This window comes from Acanthopagrus latus, chromosome 9 (assembly GCF_904848185.1).
Source record: "Acanthopagrus latus isolate v.2019 chromosome 9, fAcaLat1.1, whole genome shotgun sequence".
Taxonomy (NCBI): domain Eukaryota; kingdom Metazoa; phylum Chordata; class Actinopteri; order Spariformes; family Sparidae; genus Acanthopagrus; species Acanthopagrus latus.
The window spans coordinates 19510554-19527955 of NC_051047.1; the positions used below are offsets into that span (position 1 = coordinate 19510554).

General features: G+C 41.1%; 1 protein-coding gene and 1 long non-coding RNA gene across 26 annotated transcripts; one reads left to right on the forward strand and one right to left on the reverse strand.

Annotated features, from left to right (window-relative positions):
- Positions 1–1830: 1830 nt before the first annotated feature.
- On the reverse strand, positions 1831–9272 carry LOC119026069. Of its 25 annotated transcripts, none has more exons than XR_005077029.1 (6): positions 6160–9272; positions 5650–5745; positions 4318–5263; positions 3764–4072; positions 3303–3603; positions 1831–3214 (listed from the first exon to the last, which is right to left on the reverse strand). It is a non-coding gene; the product is annotated as an uncharacterized LOC119026069 (long non-coding RNA). The 25 variants fall into 25 exon arrangements; XR_005077025.1 differs by adding an exon at positions 5895–5996 and having other exon boundaries at positions 4318–5745; XR_005077019.1 differs by having other exon boundaries at positions 5895–9272.
- Positions 9273–9308: 36 nt separating this feature from the next.
- On the forward strand, positions 9309–16547 carry serp2 (stress-associated endoplasmic reticulum protein family member 2). The gene is made up of 3 exons (XM_037110169.1): positions 9309–12062; positions 14711–14783; positions 16010–16547. Exons 1-3 carry the CDS (start codon positions 11979–11981, stop codon positions 16048–16050), a joined length of 198 nt encoding a protein of 65 aa, XP_036966064.1. The 5' UTR covers positions 9309–11978; the 3' UTR covers positions 16051–16547.
- Positions 16548–17402: the final 855 nt, after the last annotated feature.

A 17402-nucleotide genomic window follows, 5' to 3' on the forward strand; every position in this document is an offset into this window, starting at 1 on the left:
ACCTCGGACGCACAGAGGGTCATTCACACGGACGCAAACACATCTCCCAAAAAGCTGCACGTGATTGTGTTTTAAATCTGTACATCCACGAGAGAGTGAGGCGCCGTATGGAAACCTGTTGTGAGCATTTTTCTGTTTGTGTGTGTGTGTGTGTGTTGACCTTGGCTGTCTGAAAGACAGATTCAGCACTCTTGAAAACAGTTTGGGCTCTTCTGTCGCAGGTCTAGTTTGCCAGGAAGAGGTCATTTTCCAGCATATTTATCCAAAACACACACACACACACACACAAACCTCAACTTCTCGTGATAAAAATAAGTAGAAATCGACGCTCTTTGGTCCTTGACGATAATTCATTTTGACTTCTGACGCATCTATGTTATCTGACTCACGGTTGCAAAAACACGTGCAGGGGTACGACCATGAATTTGGACAGAGACACACACACACACACACACACACACACACACTGAGCCGACTGTAGTGTGTCTGCCAAGCGTTTGCATATTTGTGGTGGAATTCCTAGAGGAGGAAAATGCAAATGATGCAGGAAGATCAGGCAATAAAAGTGTTTTTAATTCCACATTTGGAGGGCTTGTCATCAGGAAGAGCGTTAACATGAAGGAAAAAGAAGGTTGTGATTTTCATAAATCAAGTGAAATCTAATTAAAAGCTTTAATTACAGTTGAATCAGGTTACAAACTTCACAGCGGATAAGAAAAACCTCATCAAACAGATAATATACTTTTCTGTCTTTGTTGCAACCTTATTTTCAAGGTTATGTACAGTTTTGAAAACACTGAATTCCTTGACTCCTGTTACTATGTCACTAGCATTAAAAATGCAATACACATCAACATTTAATTAAACGACTCCTGGTCACTGTGTGTGAACATACTGCTAGTGAGTCAACACTTGTGCACCAAATTGTTCAAATTGTGTTGACTAAAACAAGTACTTAAATCAGATTTCCTCCAGTGACAAAATAAAAATGTGGACCTTTTGTTGGCTAACACCACCTGAGGTTGTTGATGAAGGTGTGTCTCAACGCCGTCTCAGTTACAAGTCAAATATCTGTCATTGAAAACACGCCCACAGACGCCGGAACATCAGATACCTTTGAGTTAAAGGATGAATCGGGCTCTGTGGCGCATTGGACTTCCAGTTAGATAACAAAGATTTGATTCAAAGGTTGTGGGTTCAAGTCCCACCAGAGTTGATCTTTATAATGTTACCGACTAGACTCTGGCTCAGGGGTGGAGCCGATGTCTTGTTATTGGGAAGTCGCTAGTTCGATGCTCTGCATGTCGGAGTGTCCTTGGGCAGGATACTGAACCTTGGTGTGGTATCTTGCGTGGCAGCCACCACCATCGGTCTATGATTTACTGTAAGGCTCTGGACAAAAGAGTTCAAAAGCTACAGTTTAATTGTAGTCTGGTCAAAATTTAAGTTTAAAATTATTTTCTTGTCCATACAATCTGCATCTGTAATGACGGTGAGTCTTGGCGGTGTTGACTGTGTGAAGGTGAACACAGAGAAGACAAAAAACGACCACAGTCACAGTTAATAAAACCTGAATTCTGTGAGTCAGTGACAGAAGAATGAGGAACCGGAGAGAGAAAACAGTTTAGAAAGTGACAGGTGTTTGTGTGTGTGTGCGTGTGTGTGTGTGTGTGTGTGTGTGTGTGTGTGTGTGTGTGTGTGTGTGTGTGTGTGTGTGTGTGTGTGTGTGTGCGTGCGTGTTTGGGTGTGCGTGTTTGGGTGTGGTGCAGGTGAGACCAAAAGAGGAAATGTAAGTCAGAGAGAAGTGGGGAATGCAGTCGTAAACGAGGTTTGACCTCGGGTACCACGGCGATGAACATCAGAGCTGCTTCTTTCACACACACATTCATCTTTACGCACCGTCCTGAGAGTCTTTCATTGTCTGCGTTCTTCCATTCACCGGACAATGTGGGGCCCCGACACACACACATACACACACACACACACTTTAGAGGCGAATGAAAGTGTTTGCTTGACTCTCTGTGGCTCATTTTCGCTCGCTTCTGCATGTAAACGTGTGAGTGCACGTGGGATGGGTGTGCGCACATCTTTGCCTTCACACGTGCACTGTAAGTGTGCGTGTGTGTCTGTGCCCTTCGCCCCTCGTTCTTGTGTTCTCTCGGGGTTTCAGGCCTACCTTCATTGTGTTTCTTTTGTCCGCGGCTGCTTTGTTTTAGTCGCGGTCGGTCAGTGAAAACAGCAGCGGTTAGCCGCTGATCCGCCGCGCTGGTTTTGTGTCTCAACACAGCAGCGCTATATGAAGCGAGCTGGAGCTACATGACCACCAGAAGACCCGAACAAAGAAGTGCTGGGAGCACTAATCGTCAGGACAAAGCAAGGATGAGCAAAACACTTCATCACCTAAAACCCAAACCCAACTCCTGGCCCCTGCAGGAGATGGGCTGTTTTTCTGGCAGCTGTGTTTTAAAAAAAACATTGTTACACCTGATGTGGTCAAAATCCTTGTGATTGCTTTTCACTTTTTCGTATTTTGGCGTCGTTGAGTTACAATAGTTTTGCATAGAAGCAATCTCTAGCTTGTCCTTCAAACTTGTGATGGGAAGAACTTGTTTTGACGGAACATTTCCACGTGAGGAGGCGAGCGAGGCTCTGGCATTTAAACTCCCCACAAAAGAAAGAGGTAGCACCTGCGAACTTCTCGGGCACGCAGTTAGCGACCAGGTGAGGGCTGGTACTCTACCGTTATGGTCATGTAGGTTGCTAGCTCAGTGGGACCTGTTGGTAATTTTTTTTTTATATAATCACATGCAGGTTGTGGAAGGGAAGGTGTCTCCCAAATGAAACTGCCGACCAATGGCAGGATCAGAAAAACCAAACCAACAAACAAAGAACTAGCGGTGACAAAAGCCGACTGTTGCGTCACCTCAGCTCAGCAGATATTGGTGTGTACGTGGCTGTGTACATAGGATGAGAAAGACACACTGACTTCAGGTTTACACTCATGTCAGGTTTTTAATTTGAAGCATTTAGACATAGCCGATGTATTGTGTCGAGTTTGACAATTGCTTTTCTGATCGACGACGACCGGTGCCTCAAGACGTCTTCTCAGACAAAACGAGCACGTTCCAGTTCACCTCATGGAGGTAGCCGTATACGACATCCTCCCCATGTGTAGAGTCTCAAGGTTGGCAAGTATGAACACGACGTGAAAGCTCTGCAGGAAAAAGTGAGCGGAGGTTGAGTGATGACTCATAGGAAGTGATCCGGTAAAGAAAGACGGATGAGGCGTCGCTCAAACTGACCGTGAAGCTGTTTTTAACAACAACGCACTCATTTCCGCACGTCCACCTGACGAGCAGCTGCGGCTGAGAGTCGGATGAGTGAGAGGAAGTGATACCGGCTCTGACTCACCGCCTGTCGTCAGCTGGATTATGTGTGAGGTCACAGCGAGAGCAGATTAGCGTCCTTGGGGTCAGATTGAGGTTGTGTTTGTCAAAGCAGAGTGCAAACTGGGGTTGCAAGTGACTCAGCACACTGGTAGGAAACAGGCGTGTCCAGTGTCCAGTTTTCAGTGTTGTGGGGTGACATGGCTGTACTTATGTTCTGGTTAGGTTTAGGAAAAAAAAAAACCTGGTTAAGGTTAGGAAAACATCATGCTTTGGCTCAAAATATCTGTTTTGGTCACTGGAAACTCTGCCGGAGACGTAATAACTTCTTGCCACGAAACGCGTTGCCACAAACACGGCTTGAAATTGATGCGTACCTGCAGTCACAAGCATGTCATCCTCCTCGATTGTAAATCCACCAACAACACCTTCACCTCCTGCAGCAGGTCGTAAATATTTAATGTGAACGTGAGATGACATGTTTTATGACCGCCCATAATGGAGTTATTGAGGGATGAAACAAGGTCACCTCTGTGTCATACGTCTGGAAGGTTGGTCTCCAGAATCGATCCGGAGTCAAAAGTGTCCCAGACCAACAGAGGTGACATCGGCTGACATTGGTTGATCGTCATCCACAAAATGTAACAGTTCTGACACAAAGTTGCAACAAAAAGCATCTTCCAAATCTTAAAAAAAACAAAGACAAAATGTTAGAGAACATTGTCATTTTCACTGATTTATAACATTTAATTAAGTTTTATCTCTTGCGTTTTATAACCTTTAATTATTGTTATTTATAATCTTATATAATTGATAGTTATTCTATATTTTGAGGGGTGGATTTTTTATGTGTGTGGTACGTTTATGAGACCTGGAGGGCTGGGAGACGGCACACACACACACACACACACACACACATAAACATACACACCCACATCTCAAGGCAGTCCTTGAGTCTGGCACTCAAAGTGGGTCACATAAATGAAGAGGGTGGGGGTTGGGTGCACGGCACTGTTACACCTCATTCTCTCAGTCTCAGGGGGGCGACTGAACCAGTTTAAGGTAAATGTGATGCCAAGATTCATTCTGACTCTCATGGTGAAATCACTCCCATCATAAAACTCGCCCGAATTGTGCGGAGAGGAAGGTGTGTCACAAAATAATTTGTTAATGGTGGTATGTGACCAGGTACATTGTACTCGACTCTCATGTTTTCATGTCACGTTTGACTTCTGCTTACAGAGAAACATTCTTCTTTTTGCTCCACTACATTTATTAATGTTTACAGGTTCAGATTACTGCATAGAAAACATATAAAGAAAAAAATAAACTCAAGAAAAAAAAATACTCAAGTGACCAAAAATTACCAACTAATTAGCAAGTTATGGTTTCAGCTTTTCAGATTATTTTACTGGATTTACTGTTTTTTGTTGTTTTTTTTGCTTTTAGTTTTTAGGTTTTTCAGTGCAGAACCAGATGCATTTGTACCAGAGTCTCTGAATATTCCCTCTACGACTGGTGTATCTTTATCTGAACATCGACATGTTATATTTCAAACCGAAGCTCTTTCCTATTTTTTTTACCTTCTCCTCAGACCGTATGATTCACCGTTCTTATTTTGTGCCTTCCTGTGACGCACCATGAAATCCTCCTTTTTCAGAAGTATTGATCAAAGTTTGTACAGTTTTCTCTCTCTGAGTGTCTGCAAGTGTTAAATCATTAACCAGGTAACAAGTGACTCAGCTGGTGGCCTTCATATCGTTGAATGAATGACTTGTCTCCTCCGTCTGTCCTCAGCCTGTCTCGTCTCCGAGGTCACATTGTTTAACAAGAAACCAGCAGAACCCGTTCCTTATAGATTTGACGTCGCTGTCATCCTAACGACATAAATGACACGCGATAAAAAGAAATAAAAACACATATAAAACTGTAATCAATCGGGAATTTGGCCGTGAAAATGTTCCCTGGTAATGTAAATGATTCCAGCACATCCTCACACCAAAAGATGTGTTTTTTGAAAGAATTTGGGTGTCAGCCCGAGGTAAATGTTGTCACAGGCAGGTTTCTCTTCTGTGGGAGTGGAAGTCCTGCACGTGAAAGCTTTCTTTGGCTTCCACAGACCTGCGCTTATGTGGCAGGAAAAAGTGTGACAGCAGTGAGAATTAACATCCCTGCATGCTGACATGAAATAGACTGAGCATAACAGAGCTGCTGGTGTTGGGAGTGTGCAGGGTGTGTGTGTGTGTGTGTGTGTGTGAGTTACTGTATATGAAATCACAGATGTAGCTCTGTCTGGCTCTGCAGCATCGAGGCCGGTGGGAGTGGGTCAGCGGGGACGAGAGGCGAGGAAATGAGCCCGCTGATCAAAAGGAAAGAAAGGGGGGGCCTGTTCGCGGACGTAATGACTTTCAACCCCTCACAACCCGCCTATATGTTTTCATACAGGGCTTGGATTTGTTTATGTCACACCCTCACACGCAGTCATCAAACACTTCCTCCCCTCCTCACCTGAACTCCTCTCTCACGTTCCTGGTTTGTTTTGCCAGCGTTTAACGACTGCTGACCCTGCTGTCGAGCAGCATGTTTTCTGCTCTGCAGGGTGTGTTTTGACTATAATTAACGGGGCAGGTTTGAGGTAAACAAGACAGAATTTAGGTCAAATTGTCTCAGTGTCGCAATCTGAAAACAGATCCAAAACAGACCTGCGACGAGGGAGGACGCTTTGAAGTGACAATGGAGGACGGGTCACTTTGAGCCCACTGGTGAAATTCACCTTTCTGTTACGTCTGTCTGAGTATCTCCTGTCCTGCTTTGTGTTTCTGGTCATAACTGTCCTTCCCCTGATACGAGAGACTTCTCAGACATCTCAGATATTTCCGTTGTTAAAGTCCACCACAGCTGCCGTGTAACACGTGCGCTAGTGTTTCTGTGATTGTTTTTTTTTTTTTTTCTGCTCACCATCTTGCAGACGTTTCGCATAATTATCATCCAGGGCAGCTGTAAACAGCCTCTCCCCGCCCCCGCCTGCGTTTTGCTTGGTCTACCTAAAAGCACAAAAACATATAGGTCAGTCTGTACTTATGTCGGTGGCACGTTCTGTTATCTCCATGTGTAAATTTTAAAACACGGTGTTTGAACAGATGGAGAACTTCTGCACGTCTGGTCTGTAAAAAAAAAAAAAAAGTTACACATTCTGGCACTGCCTTTTTCTTTGCTGTCCACACACACGGCATATTCTCGCCTGAATCAATTTATTTTTCAAGGCCGATTTTCAAAGGAACCGGTGGGTTGAATACTGAAAGAAGAAACGTCCTTCCTCTTTCCCAAGGCTTTTTTTTCTCCCTTTTCTCTTGACTCATGGAAAACATTACAAATGTGATGTTTTGAAAGTGGTAAAGAAATAATTTATGAGGAGACTGAAAAAAAAAAAAAAGCAAAACACGCTCCAGAGAGAATCTGACAGATTTAAACACGAAGGCAACAGAAACACAAGACGCTGATGGCGCATGTTTCATAAACAGTTACACATGAGTCTCAATTAATCAGCCATTTGATTAACAAACAAATATTAAAATCATGCAAAGAAGTTCTGTACTGAGCAGCCAGATATCTACCAAGAGAATATAGGCTAATTAAAGATGTGAGTAAAACAACAAATGTCTCATGAGAACAGCAGTTATGAGGCAAACGTGATAATGACAGTATAATGACGTAGAAGAAGAAGAGCGAGTGACATCCTCTGTCCTTCGACCCGCTGTTTGGAAAAAGAAAACTCCACCAAGAAACCCTTTAATTAAGACACCTCAGGAAGAGCAGCAGTGGAGGGATCCCTCTCACAGGACAGATGGTATAATTGCATGGACAATCTGGGTGACACAATGATAGATAGACTGTCGACAGAGATGAAGAGTATGGATCTGGGAGGATATCGTCAAACTAGACCTGAGCTACGGAGACCTGGAAGAAGACAAGACAGCACAAACCTACAAGAGTACAGCTCAGAATCTGCATTCACACAGAAAGAAGAAGAGAAACAACTATCTCATTACCCTCTCTTCCATTCACACCCAGTCTGTTCCCAGTTTACTGATACTCTTCTTCCCTACAGTGCAATTCTCATCTGTCTATCTCCCTCCTGCACACACACACACACACACACACACACACACACACACACACACAGAAACACACAGACAATGGATGGAGACCCCGGGGACGGGAAAGAGAGAAGCTTGAAATCCAGGTCATGCATTGATGCCGACTTTGAAATGCACAAGGACATTTGATCTGCAGCCAGAACCTCTGTTTACTTCCTCACAGCAATTCTACTGTCTCTCCCGCTCTCTCACACATGAAGGCTGACACATGAAAAGTGTTTGTCGTCATGCTCTTGGTGTTTTCTTGGGAACCGGTTGGCTGCGGCCAGAGACGCTGCTCAGAAGCTCCGGGAGGATGGATACGCTGCTGTTTGTCAAGAAATAGTCCCAACGTGAAACTTAGGCTAAAAATGAATAATTGCTGTTTACCCATTTCTCATTCTGTGTGGGCTAAATAAAAAAAATACGACAAAAACAACAAATCATGAGCTATATTAGTGCATGCAGGTAATTTTTGTTTCCTTCCTCACCTATAATTATAAGTGCCGATGGCAACAATATGAGATATAATTAGATGCATGAATCTGGGGAACTTGAACTCCTGTCCAGGGTTGTGGGAATTGCACAGGCCTTATTACAGCTTACCTTATCTTAATTTTTGAAAACAAGACAAATCCTAGCTTCATATTAAAGAAACCATTTTCTGTTTACTACCCGGTCTCAGACCTCAGATCTTGCCTTATGAAATCTTAACCACAACTATAAACACGATTCTTCAATCGGTGCTCGTTCTGTCATGCCTGGTTCTGTATTTAGAATGTATGTGAGACTTCCTGTATCCATAACAACAGCTGTCTCACTTCACTTGTCAGTGTTAGCATCTCCAACATGCAAATGTTAGCTTCTTAAAGTGTCTAACATGAGTGCCAGCTTTTCCCACAAGCTAGCATCAATATTGGCTCCTCCAACAGGTTAACATAAATGTTAGCTTCTCCAGAAGGCTAACATCAATTTTAGCTTTTTAAATGATTTACCATTTGTGCAAGCCTCTTCAACTGGCTAGCATCAGTGTTAGCTTCTCCTATAGGCTAACATCAGTGTTAGCTTCTCCACAAGACTAACAACAATGTTACTTTTACCACAGGCTAAAATTGGTGTTAGATTTTTTCAACATGCTAACATCAATGCCAGCATGTCTCATAGGCTAGCATGATAACTATTTTAATGGATATGGCTTGAGTAGCCTTTCTATCATTGTATTTCTGTGATCATGTTGTTCCTGATCTTCATTGTCATAGTCATAAAGACCTTACTGCCATTTTTTTAAATTACCTTTGTCTTGGATTTGCCATTTTATTGCTGGACTCATAACACAAGAATGTATTTAGTTAGGACGGTTCTGCAATAACAGAATGCTGACAATGTTTCCGGACTCTATCCTACCATGCACTGGGATAAACAAAATAACAGAAGATAACTGTACAATTAAATATGACGAGGGCAGAAGTGCCACATGAGTTTTTGTATTTGATGTGTCCACACAGTCAAACACTCAACAAGACTTGTTGGACCACAATGGAAATAAACTGTCAGCAAATGTTCAGCCAGTCAATGAACTGGCAATCTTACTGTATTTGAGCTGATATTTATCTGTTTACTGTCGGATTGCCTCACTCCTCCTCACTATTGGTGGAGTTCGTCCGTCCCTCCCCAAGTGAACCCTTTGATGCAGTTGCTAGGCAACCTCTGCTCTCTCTCTGCCCTCCTTCCTCTCCGAGCAGCCAGCTAGCTGTCTTGTCAGATGGAGAGAATGATGTAAGTCAGCTGTAACAGATTCAGAAACATGTGCAAGTCAGCCTGAGTAAAGCTGAGTCGTCGTTCATCATGTTAGCCTCAGTTTAAATTGTAGCCTGGTCCTTTTCTTCTTTGCTTTTATTAGGTTAACATGGCCAGACAACGTCACAATGCGGGCCATTTGTGGAAGAAAGTGGCAGCTTATCACCCTGACCTTAAAAGATCCTGCCAGCAGGCAGTTATCGTGCTTCAGAGGCTCGAGTCTCTTGGAGCGAAAAGTACCCCCGACTGTGCCCATAGTGTTATGTGGAATTAGGACTATCTCAATAGATATATGGTTTTGAATAATTCTTTATAGTTGTTCTGCCTAGTTAAAATACTGCACCAAGGCTGCAGTTTCTTACTTACTCACAGCAAGTTTTGCATGTTGTGTTCTGCAATAAGAAGAACAGTATACTTGAAATCCTAACCCTTGAGAACTGTTTTTTAAATTGATGTAAAAAAAAAAAAAAAACATGATGGCAACACTCAGTAGATCTACTTCAAACAAATGCAGTTTAATGAAACAGCCCTGAGAAGAATCCAGCACCTTGAAGATTACAATGTTCAGGTTCAGCTAATAACACTAATATAACAGTAAGCTAATGTAGGCCTAGCTAATTTAGTTGGTTGGTTAGATTAATCGCAGTAAGGTAATATTGCTAATATTTTGGTTTATTACACTAGGGTAATAGTAAGTTTATGTAGCTAATATGGTGGTTTACGGTGCTAAATTAGCATAATAAATAACCACATTAGCCACATAAACTTACTAGGCCTACTACACTAGTGTAAGAACCAACATATTAGCTATATTAGCTTACAGCTATATTAGCCTAATATGGCAGTAAGCTAATATAGCTAGCTTTATTACACTAGGATGGTAGTAAGCTAATGTAACTAATATGCTGTTTCTATGCTTCTAATGAATCTACTATTCTGGTTGATTGCACTAAGATGGCAGTGAGCTAATATAGCTAATATGGAGGTTTATCACGCTAACATGGCGGTAAGCAAATGTAGCTAATGTTGTGGTTGATTACACTAAGATGGTAGTCAGCTAATTTAGCTAATTTTTTCCACAGACATCTTATTTGATTTGATCATACCAAATAACAGAAACACAGTATAATACAATGAATAAATAAATACAGAGAAGGAACCTCAATTGCTTTTAGGTTTGAGACACAAATAAGCATCAAAACAGTTGAACAGACTTCTTGGTTAGTCCAGCAACACTCAGATGACCAAAGCAAGTTCAATCAGAAAGAAAAGAAAGATAACTAGCAGGAATAGAGTGGTGTAGTGATGACATATTTCTATAGGCTTACCTGAAGGTTAGCATCAGTGTGGTTCCCTTGAAAAAAGCCTATGAGATTATTACAGTGGATTTTGGTATGTAAACAAATATATGTTCTGTGGTGAACTCAAGTTTATGATACTTACACGTTCTGTTCAGGAAAATAATCTTAGCAGATGATTTTCAAAGCATACATTTCATCTCTAGTAGTAACAAGCTAATGTTTGGCTATAAACAGACTACATTAAATCTACAAACTGTAAAGTTAGAGTAGATCAGTTTCCACCATTAAAGATGGACCAGTGAGTTGATGAGTCTCCATGTTCGGCCTGATGACAATTAATGTCTTCTACAGTCTCGTTCAGCCACTTGTTAGCAACTGCCATTTTTAAGACCCACATACACTATATGAATGAATTGTCGGATATTTGAGGATGTATTTTATATTGTAGACCGAAACTTGTAAATATTTTTAAACCTGTGGTGAGCACAGATCTTATTTCAGGCCAATTCAAAAAACCTGTTGACTTTGAGATGAGTTAACCAGATGAGCGCAGACACAAACTGACCTCTGGGTTTCAAAACAGTCAGAATGAAGAAAATACTCCCCGATGAGGAGAGGACATCGAAAAACAAAACGTAAACCATTTGATCTCCTGCCTCAATTTAAACTTTTGCATTTACCTACTGCACAAATATTTCCACAATTGCTTTGTGTGTTGCTTTTTAAATGTAATGTCTTTATTCATGTGATTCATATATATGTAAATACTTCCTTACATCTTAGTCTGTTTCTTGCTTATTACAGTTTTAACAATCTTTTTAAAAATATATATATAATAAATCCCTACAGACTACAGCATCGTCTCACTAAAACTCTGACAACACATTCCTGTGACAAAACAGATACTTTCTCCCTGTCTGTATTCTTTTATTTTCCCCAAATGTAATCAATTAAATCCACCATCGATTACTGGATCCTCTCTCCAGGTGCAGAGAGCAGCTGTGAGACAAAACCCCAACACGAAGCCTGTCAGTTCCTGTGATGCCCTTCAAAATAAAAGCACTTGCCGATATTCCTATTACGCGGTTGGGAATGTGTATCAAACACGCGTAGTAATAAGTCGGAGAAAATGGATTTAATTTTTTCGGGTTATTAAAGACAAAATCCCTCTCAACACCTCCTCTCTAAAAGCCAGATTAATAGCCCCCTCGCTCGTATTTTGAAAGCCGAATCGAGCGCGTTTCCGGTGCGGTCGCGTCAGAGGTGCGCCAGCTTGACGCAGGAGGTGCTGTCGACAGCCCGCAGCCTCACAAAATAAGACACTAATTTATCCCGGGTGTAAATAATAGCGCCGGAAGATGGTGGCGAAACAGAGGATCCGCATGGCCAACGAGAAACACAGCAAGAACATCACGCAGAGAGGAAACGTGGCCAAGACGCTGGTGAGCCGTTAACTGACAGCGAGACGCCAGCATGACATTAGCCCAGATAGGTGACGTTCACTCCGGTATGGATACAGCAGGATGATGGTGGAGGAGGAGGAGGTGGTGGTGGTGGTGTCAGCTGATTGTTTATGTGTCTCCTGTCACACAGCAACATGTTTTAAAGCCCCGTGTGGGAGATGTTCAGGGAAACGTTTGAGCTGAGCTGTTTCATGATAATGTAATTTATTCAGCTCGTTACCGCCCTCCGCACAGTAACTTGACGTTACTTTGTTCCTGAGTGCATCAGTGAGGGTGGAGGAGGAAGAGCAGGTGGTGTTAGGAGGAGGGTAAATAACTACCAGAGAGCAAAGCTTGGAGAGAGCTATAGATGATATGTTTTGATGATCAATTCATTCATTCATTGTTTTGATTTGTTATAGAGGAAATACTTTTTTTTTTTTTTTAAAATCACAAAAATTCATCAACTCAAATGTGAATATTTGATTCTGAATGCAAATATTTCTGTGATATCAAATTTGGTTGACAGATTTTGGACAGAACATGGGACAAATACTTAAAGGTGATGTCTTTATTATAATGAACATTAAAAGGTCTGAATAAAACAAAAAAGTTGTATTCTGTAAATATAATGTGCTGATAAACAGATCAAACTTGACATAGCGGATATAAACTTGTAAATATATTTTAACAACACAAATATATTGTAATAAGACAAACAAATGCACAGGGTATGACAATCTTAGATTTGAGTAAAAGTTCTGCATTTGAAAACTTGCTGTTAAAATGTGTAAGTGTAAAAATAGTTATTCTGCTGAAAAATTGCTTAACACTCACTGTTAACAATGCTTTATTAATTATATGTTAACTGATTTTAAAGGTTGAGCAAGTAATTGCTTTATAAATGTTTTAGAAAGTAATGACTGTTAACTGTAGTTTGATTAAAAATGAAAGTACCATTTTTTATTTAAGTGGCCCTATGTAAGAGTTTTAGATCAAACGTTTGTTAATTGCTGTAGTTGTTAAATGTTGTGCTAATGTTAATTTATATACCATAAAGTTACATTATACTGTGTCAAATCATCAAACAGCAGTAGCATGTCTGTCCTGTGAAAACAGAACAGAACAGCCCTTTATGTGTAAAGTCGTGATAGTAGTTGAGTTATTGATTAGTCAGTCGGGAGAAAGTTAAACTATTAATTTGCTGATCTGTAAACGTTGATCAAGCCAGCTTTCCAAACATTGGAGTTGCCTTCATGCAGCACTTGGATATGAATGTCTTTAAGTTCTTTGTGCTACAGTTTGAAGGTATTACCTCGGCTCCAGGGAATCTCTCACTTTTGATTGCATCGCACGTTTTTTTCAGCAGACGGAACTTGTTCACTGTCACATTTTCCTCCGAGTGCTCAGAAGGACTTCCCGTCTTTAAAGTTGAGATTGAATTTCGCACTTCACCTTGGAAACAGCCGTTGACATAAAAAAAAGATTTAAAAAAAAAAAAAAAAAAAAAAAAAACCTCACCTCAAGGTTCGTTTCGTGCCTGCTGCAAAGTCGAGGGAGATTGTGTGATACATTCAAGAGCTCCGGAGAGAAAAAGGAACATTTTCCCATTTATGGTGGAAAGTATGAGCCATCCTTCTTCAGAATCTGTTATAAATGTTTTGTGCCTTTTAAAGTAGAGACACACAGTAGAGATGGCTTTGTAATTAGGTGTACAGTGAGGGGTCCACAGGGCAGTGGTGGTTCTGGGTGGTACTGGGGGCCAACAGGGGAGAATTAAAGTGGACTTTGCGAGGTAACATGAGCGTGAATGAGACTGATGGTTGAACTGGTGCATTAACATGCTTACACTGCAGTATTTTCACCACAGAGATTTTGAATGCAGTCGTCACGCTTCTCATGTGGGTTGTGGTGCACTGTGACCTCGCACAGCTTCCCCTCCTCCTCTTCCTCTGTTCTTAAACAGGGTTTAAACAGCTGTTTAAAAAAGTCAAACGTCGAGGTTGTTTTCACCCACACCGCTGCTGCTATCGTGAAGATAACCTCCACTTCCTCCAGCATCACTGAGACCATCGCCGTATCTCACTGACTGTAACCACCTCCCTCACAAAACAGTAGATGAAAACACGTCACATGTCCTGAGCTGTAGACGTGTTTGTCCCCCCCATATCAGTCTAGACCAACGACTCGTGCCGCTCCACTTTTCTTTTCCACACGAGCCGCAATTGGAAAAAAAAAAAACCCCGCCAACTCAGCAACCTTCAGCGTATGATTAGACTCTCTGGCCTGTTCAGTGCCACTAGAAAATCACTGTTGCTGTTGTTGTTGTGGTGGACACTGTGACGAGCAGCATACTCCATCTCATCTTACCCACTGTGCAAGACAAGATGATGTGTGGAGGCAGGTTTCCAGGAGAGAAAACGAAAAGGTGACAAAGCACAAAAGCAGCTTCAGCTCCAACAACCTGAGCAGTGTTAGAAATGTGACGCCGCTTTGTAAATCTAGTCATGTTCACACTGTTTCACTTTAACTCTGCAGCGTCTGTCACATTTTTGCTGTAGTAGTAATGCTAATGTACTGTCTGTGTGTGTGTGTGTGTGTGTGTGTGTGTGTGTGTGTGTGTGTGTGTGTGTGTGTGTTTCTCACAGCGACCACAAGAGGAGAAGTATCCTGTGGGTCCCTGGCTGCTTGCCCTCTTTGTCTTTGTTGTGTGTGGATCAGGTATGCTTCTTTCACTCCTACAGAGGAAAATGTGTGTTCGCATGGTTTTACTTATGTTTTGTAGTGGCTAACATACTGGTTGATTACATCAAAATATGGACATCGATTACACTGACATGGAAGATAGCTAACTTAGCTAGTATAGCGGTTGATTAGGCAGATATGTTAGTAAGCTAACGCAGCTATTATGCTCATAAATCAAGCTAATATTTCAATAAGATCATGTATCTAATATAATGGTGGATAACACGAACCTTACAAGTATGGTAATATGCTAATGTAACTAATTTGGTGGTTGATTGCACTAATATGGGAGTAAGCTAATACATCTAGTTTGGTGTTTGTTTCACCAATATAGTAGTAAGCTATTGTAGGTAACATGGTGCTCAATTACACTAACATTAAAGTAAACTAATGTAGCTAATATGGTGGTTTATTACACTAGCATAGTGGTAAGCTAATGTCACTAATTTTGTGATTGCTTACTGCAGTAATGTGGCTAATTTGGTGGTTGATTATGCTAATTTTGAACAAAGCTATTGCAAATAAAATGGTTGTTGATTATGCTAACATGGTAGTAAGCTAATGTAAGTAAGTAAGTAAAATTTATTTATAAAAGCACATTTATAACAGTTCACACTGACCAAAGTGCTGTACATAATAATGTAGCTAACAAGGTGGTTGATTACTCTCATAAAGTAGAAAGCTAATTTGGTTGATTCTGTGGTTGATTACGCTAATATGGTATTGAGCTAATATAATGGTGGATAGCAATAATATAGCAATAAGCTAATATGATGGTACATCACACTAATATAGTAGTTAGTTAATGTAGCCAATATGTTGGTTGATGACGCTGATGCAATTATATATTCTGATAATAAGGTACTGTCTAATTTAGCTAACATGGTTGATTACACTAATATGGCAGTAAGCTAATATAGCTAATGTAGATATTGAAATCATTAATACTGCTAGTAAAATGCTATGCTAATACAATGGTGGATTATGCTAATAAGGTTGTAAACTAATGTAGCTAATATCAGAGTAATTAACCTAATATGGAAATAAGATAATATAGCCATGATGGTGGTTGATTATGCTAATATGGTTGTAAACTAATGTAGTAAGAAATAATTAACCTGGAGAAAAAAAAAACTACTTTGAATGAAAGCAACCAAAAACAAAACATTAACACAAAGACATGGTGTGTCTGTGTCTCTCAGCCATATTTCAGATCATCCAGAGTATCCGCATGGGGATGTGATCCAGAAGGAGCCTCTGGACTACCACCTCCCCTCCCATCCCTCCCCCCTGCCCTCACTGAGTCCGGCTAGCCTGCACCTGCACACCCCCGCCCCCCTCCGGAGGCACAGAGACTGACGCCAAAGCTTCGGATCCAGCAGACCTCAGAGTGAAGCTTCCCCCGACCTCCACCGCCGACACCTCCTCCACCTCCTCCACCAGCCCCTCCCATGGACATCTGCCCCCCCCCAACCACCACCCCCGATCAGCGTTTACAGTGTTGCAGTCTGTGGTACTGACAAGCTTTTCTATGGACAGTCTAAAACCACGTTGGCTGGAGAACATGCGTGTGATATCACTCACTTGGCACCTTTGTGTGTGTGTGTGTAAAGGTGTGACTGTTAATGTGAGAGTGTGTGTGGCCAGAGATTCCTGCTGACAATGTGCCATATCTGTCTGTATAAGTGTTCGTCTGTGACGTGTGAGAAGATCTTTTTTCAAATAAATGTTGAGCATTTAGGAAGCCTCCAGTTTTACTTCTGCTTTTGTACATGACACACACACAATGTAATGTTGGAGTTTGGTTGTAGTGAATGAGGAAAGTCTTGTCAGAGGCTAAAACAGAACTCACACTGGAGTATATACTAAATTTTATTTCATGGATCCAGTATATCTAGGTATCTACTCTTTAATTACATGTACCCTGAAAAGTTTGTAATTTGGTTCTAAAAATGCATTCAACATTTACTTTTCATTGGAAATCTTTGATTTCTTGTCTTTCAGTGTAGGATTGTCCTGAGGCAAATTATGGCTCTAACTGAATGTTGTCTGAATTTCCCCAATAAGCACCAACTTGAATCAGCTCATCCTGAATCAGATGATGTTTTGTACTTATGCTGACTACTAGAATAGGAGAGGAAAACTCTCTTTGAGGATTAATAAATGATAAATTGATAGTTAAACTTTAGTTTATAGTTATTTCACTGTTAACAATTGCTTAACACTCCCTGTTAACAATGCTTTATTAATCATTTGTTAACCCATTTTAGTAAACTGTAGTTTGATTAACAATCAAAGTACCATTTTTATTCAAGTGGCACTATGAAAGAGTTTTAGATAAAAACATTCAAAAATTTAAATTCTTGAAAGAATTGGAAGAAACAGTAGTAGTAGTAGTAGGCTCTATGATATCTATGTATTGAGCTGCAGAGATGACCAAGTGAGTAAGCTAACAAGCTAACAAGCTAGCCCTGACTAATCCTAAGCCAAAACTACTTAGACTGCACAGCTAACTAGCCAACAGCAGCCACAGTTACTGGCAGTAAGCAAATACTATGATGATTTGGCCACATATTTGTTCCAACTATACATTTG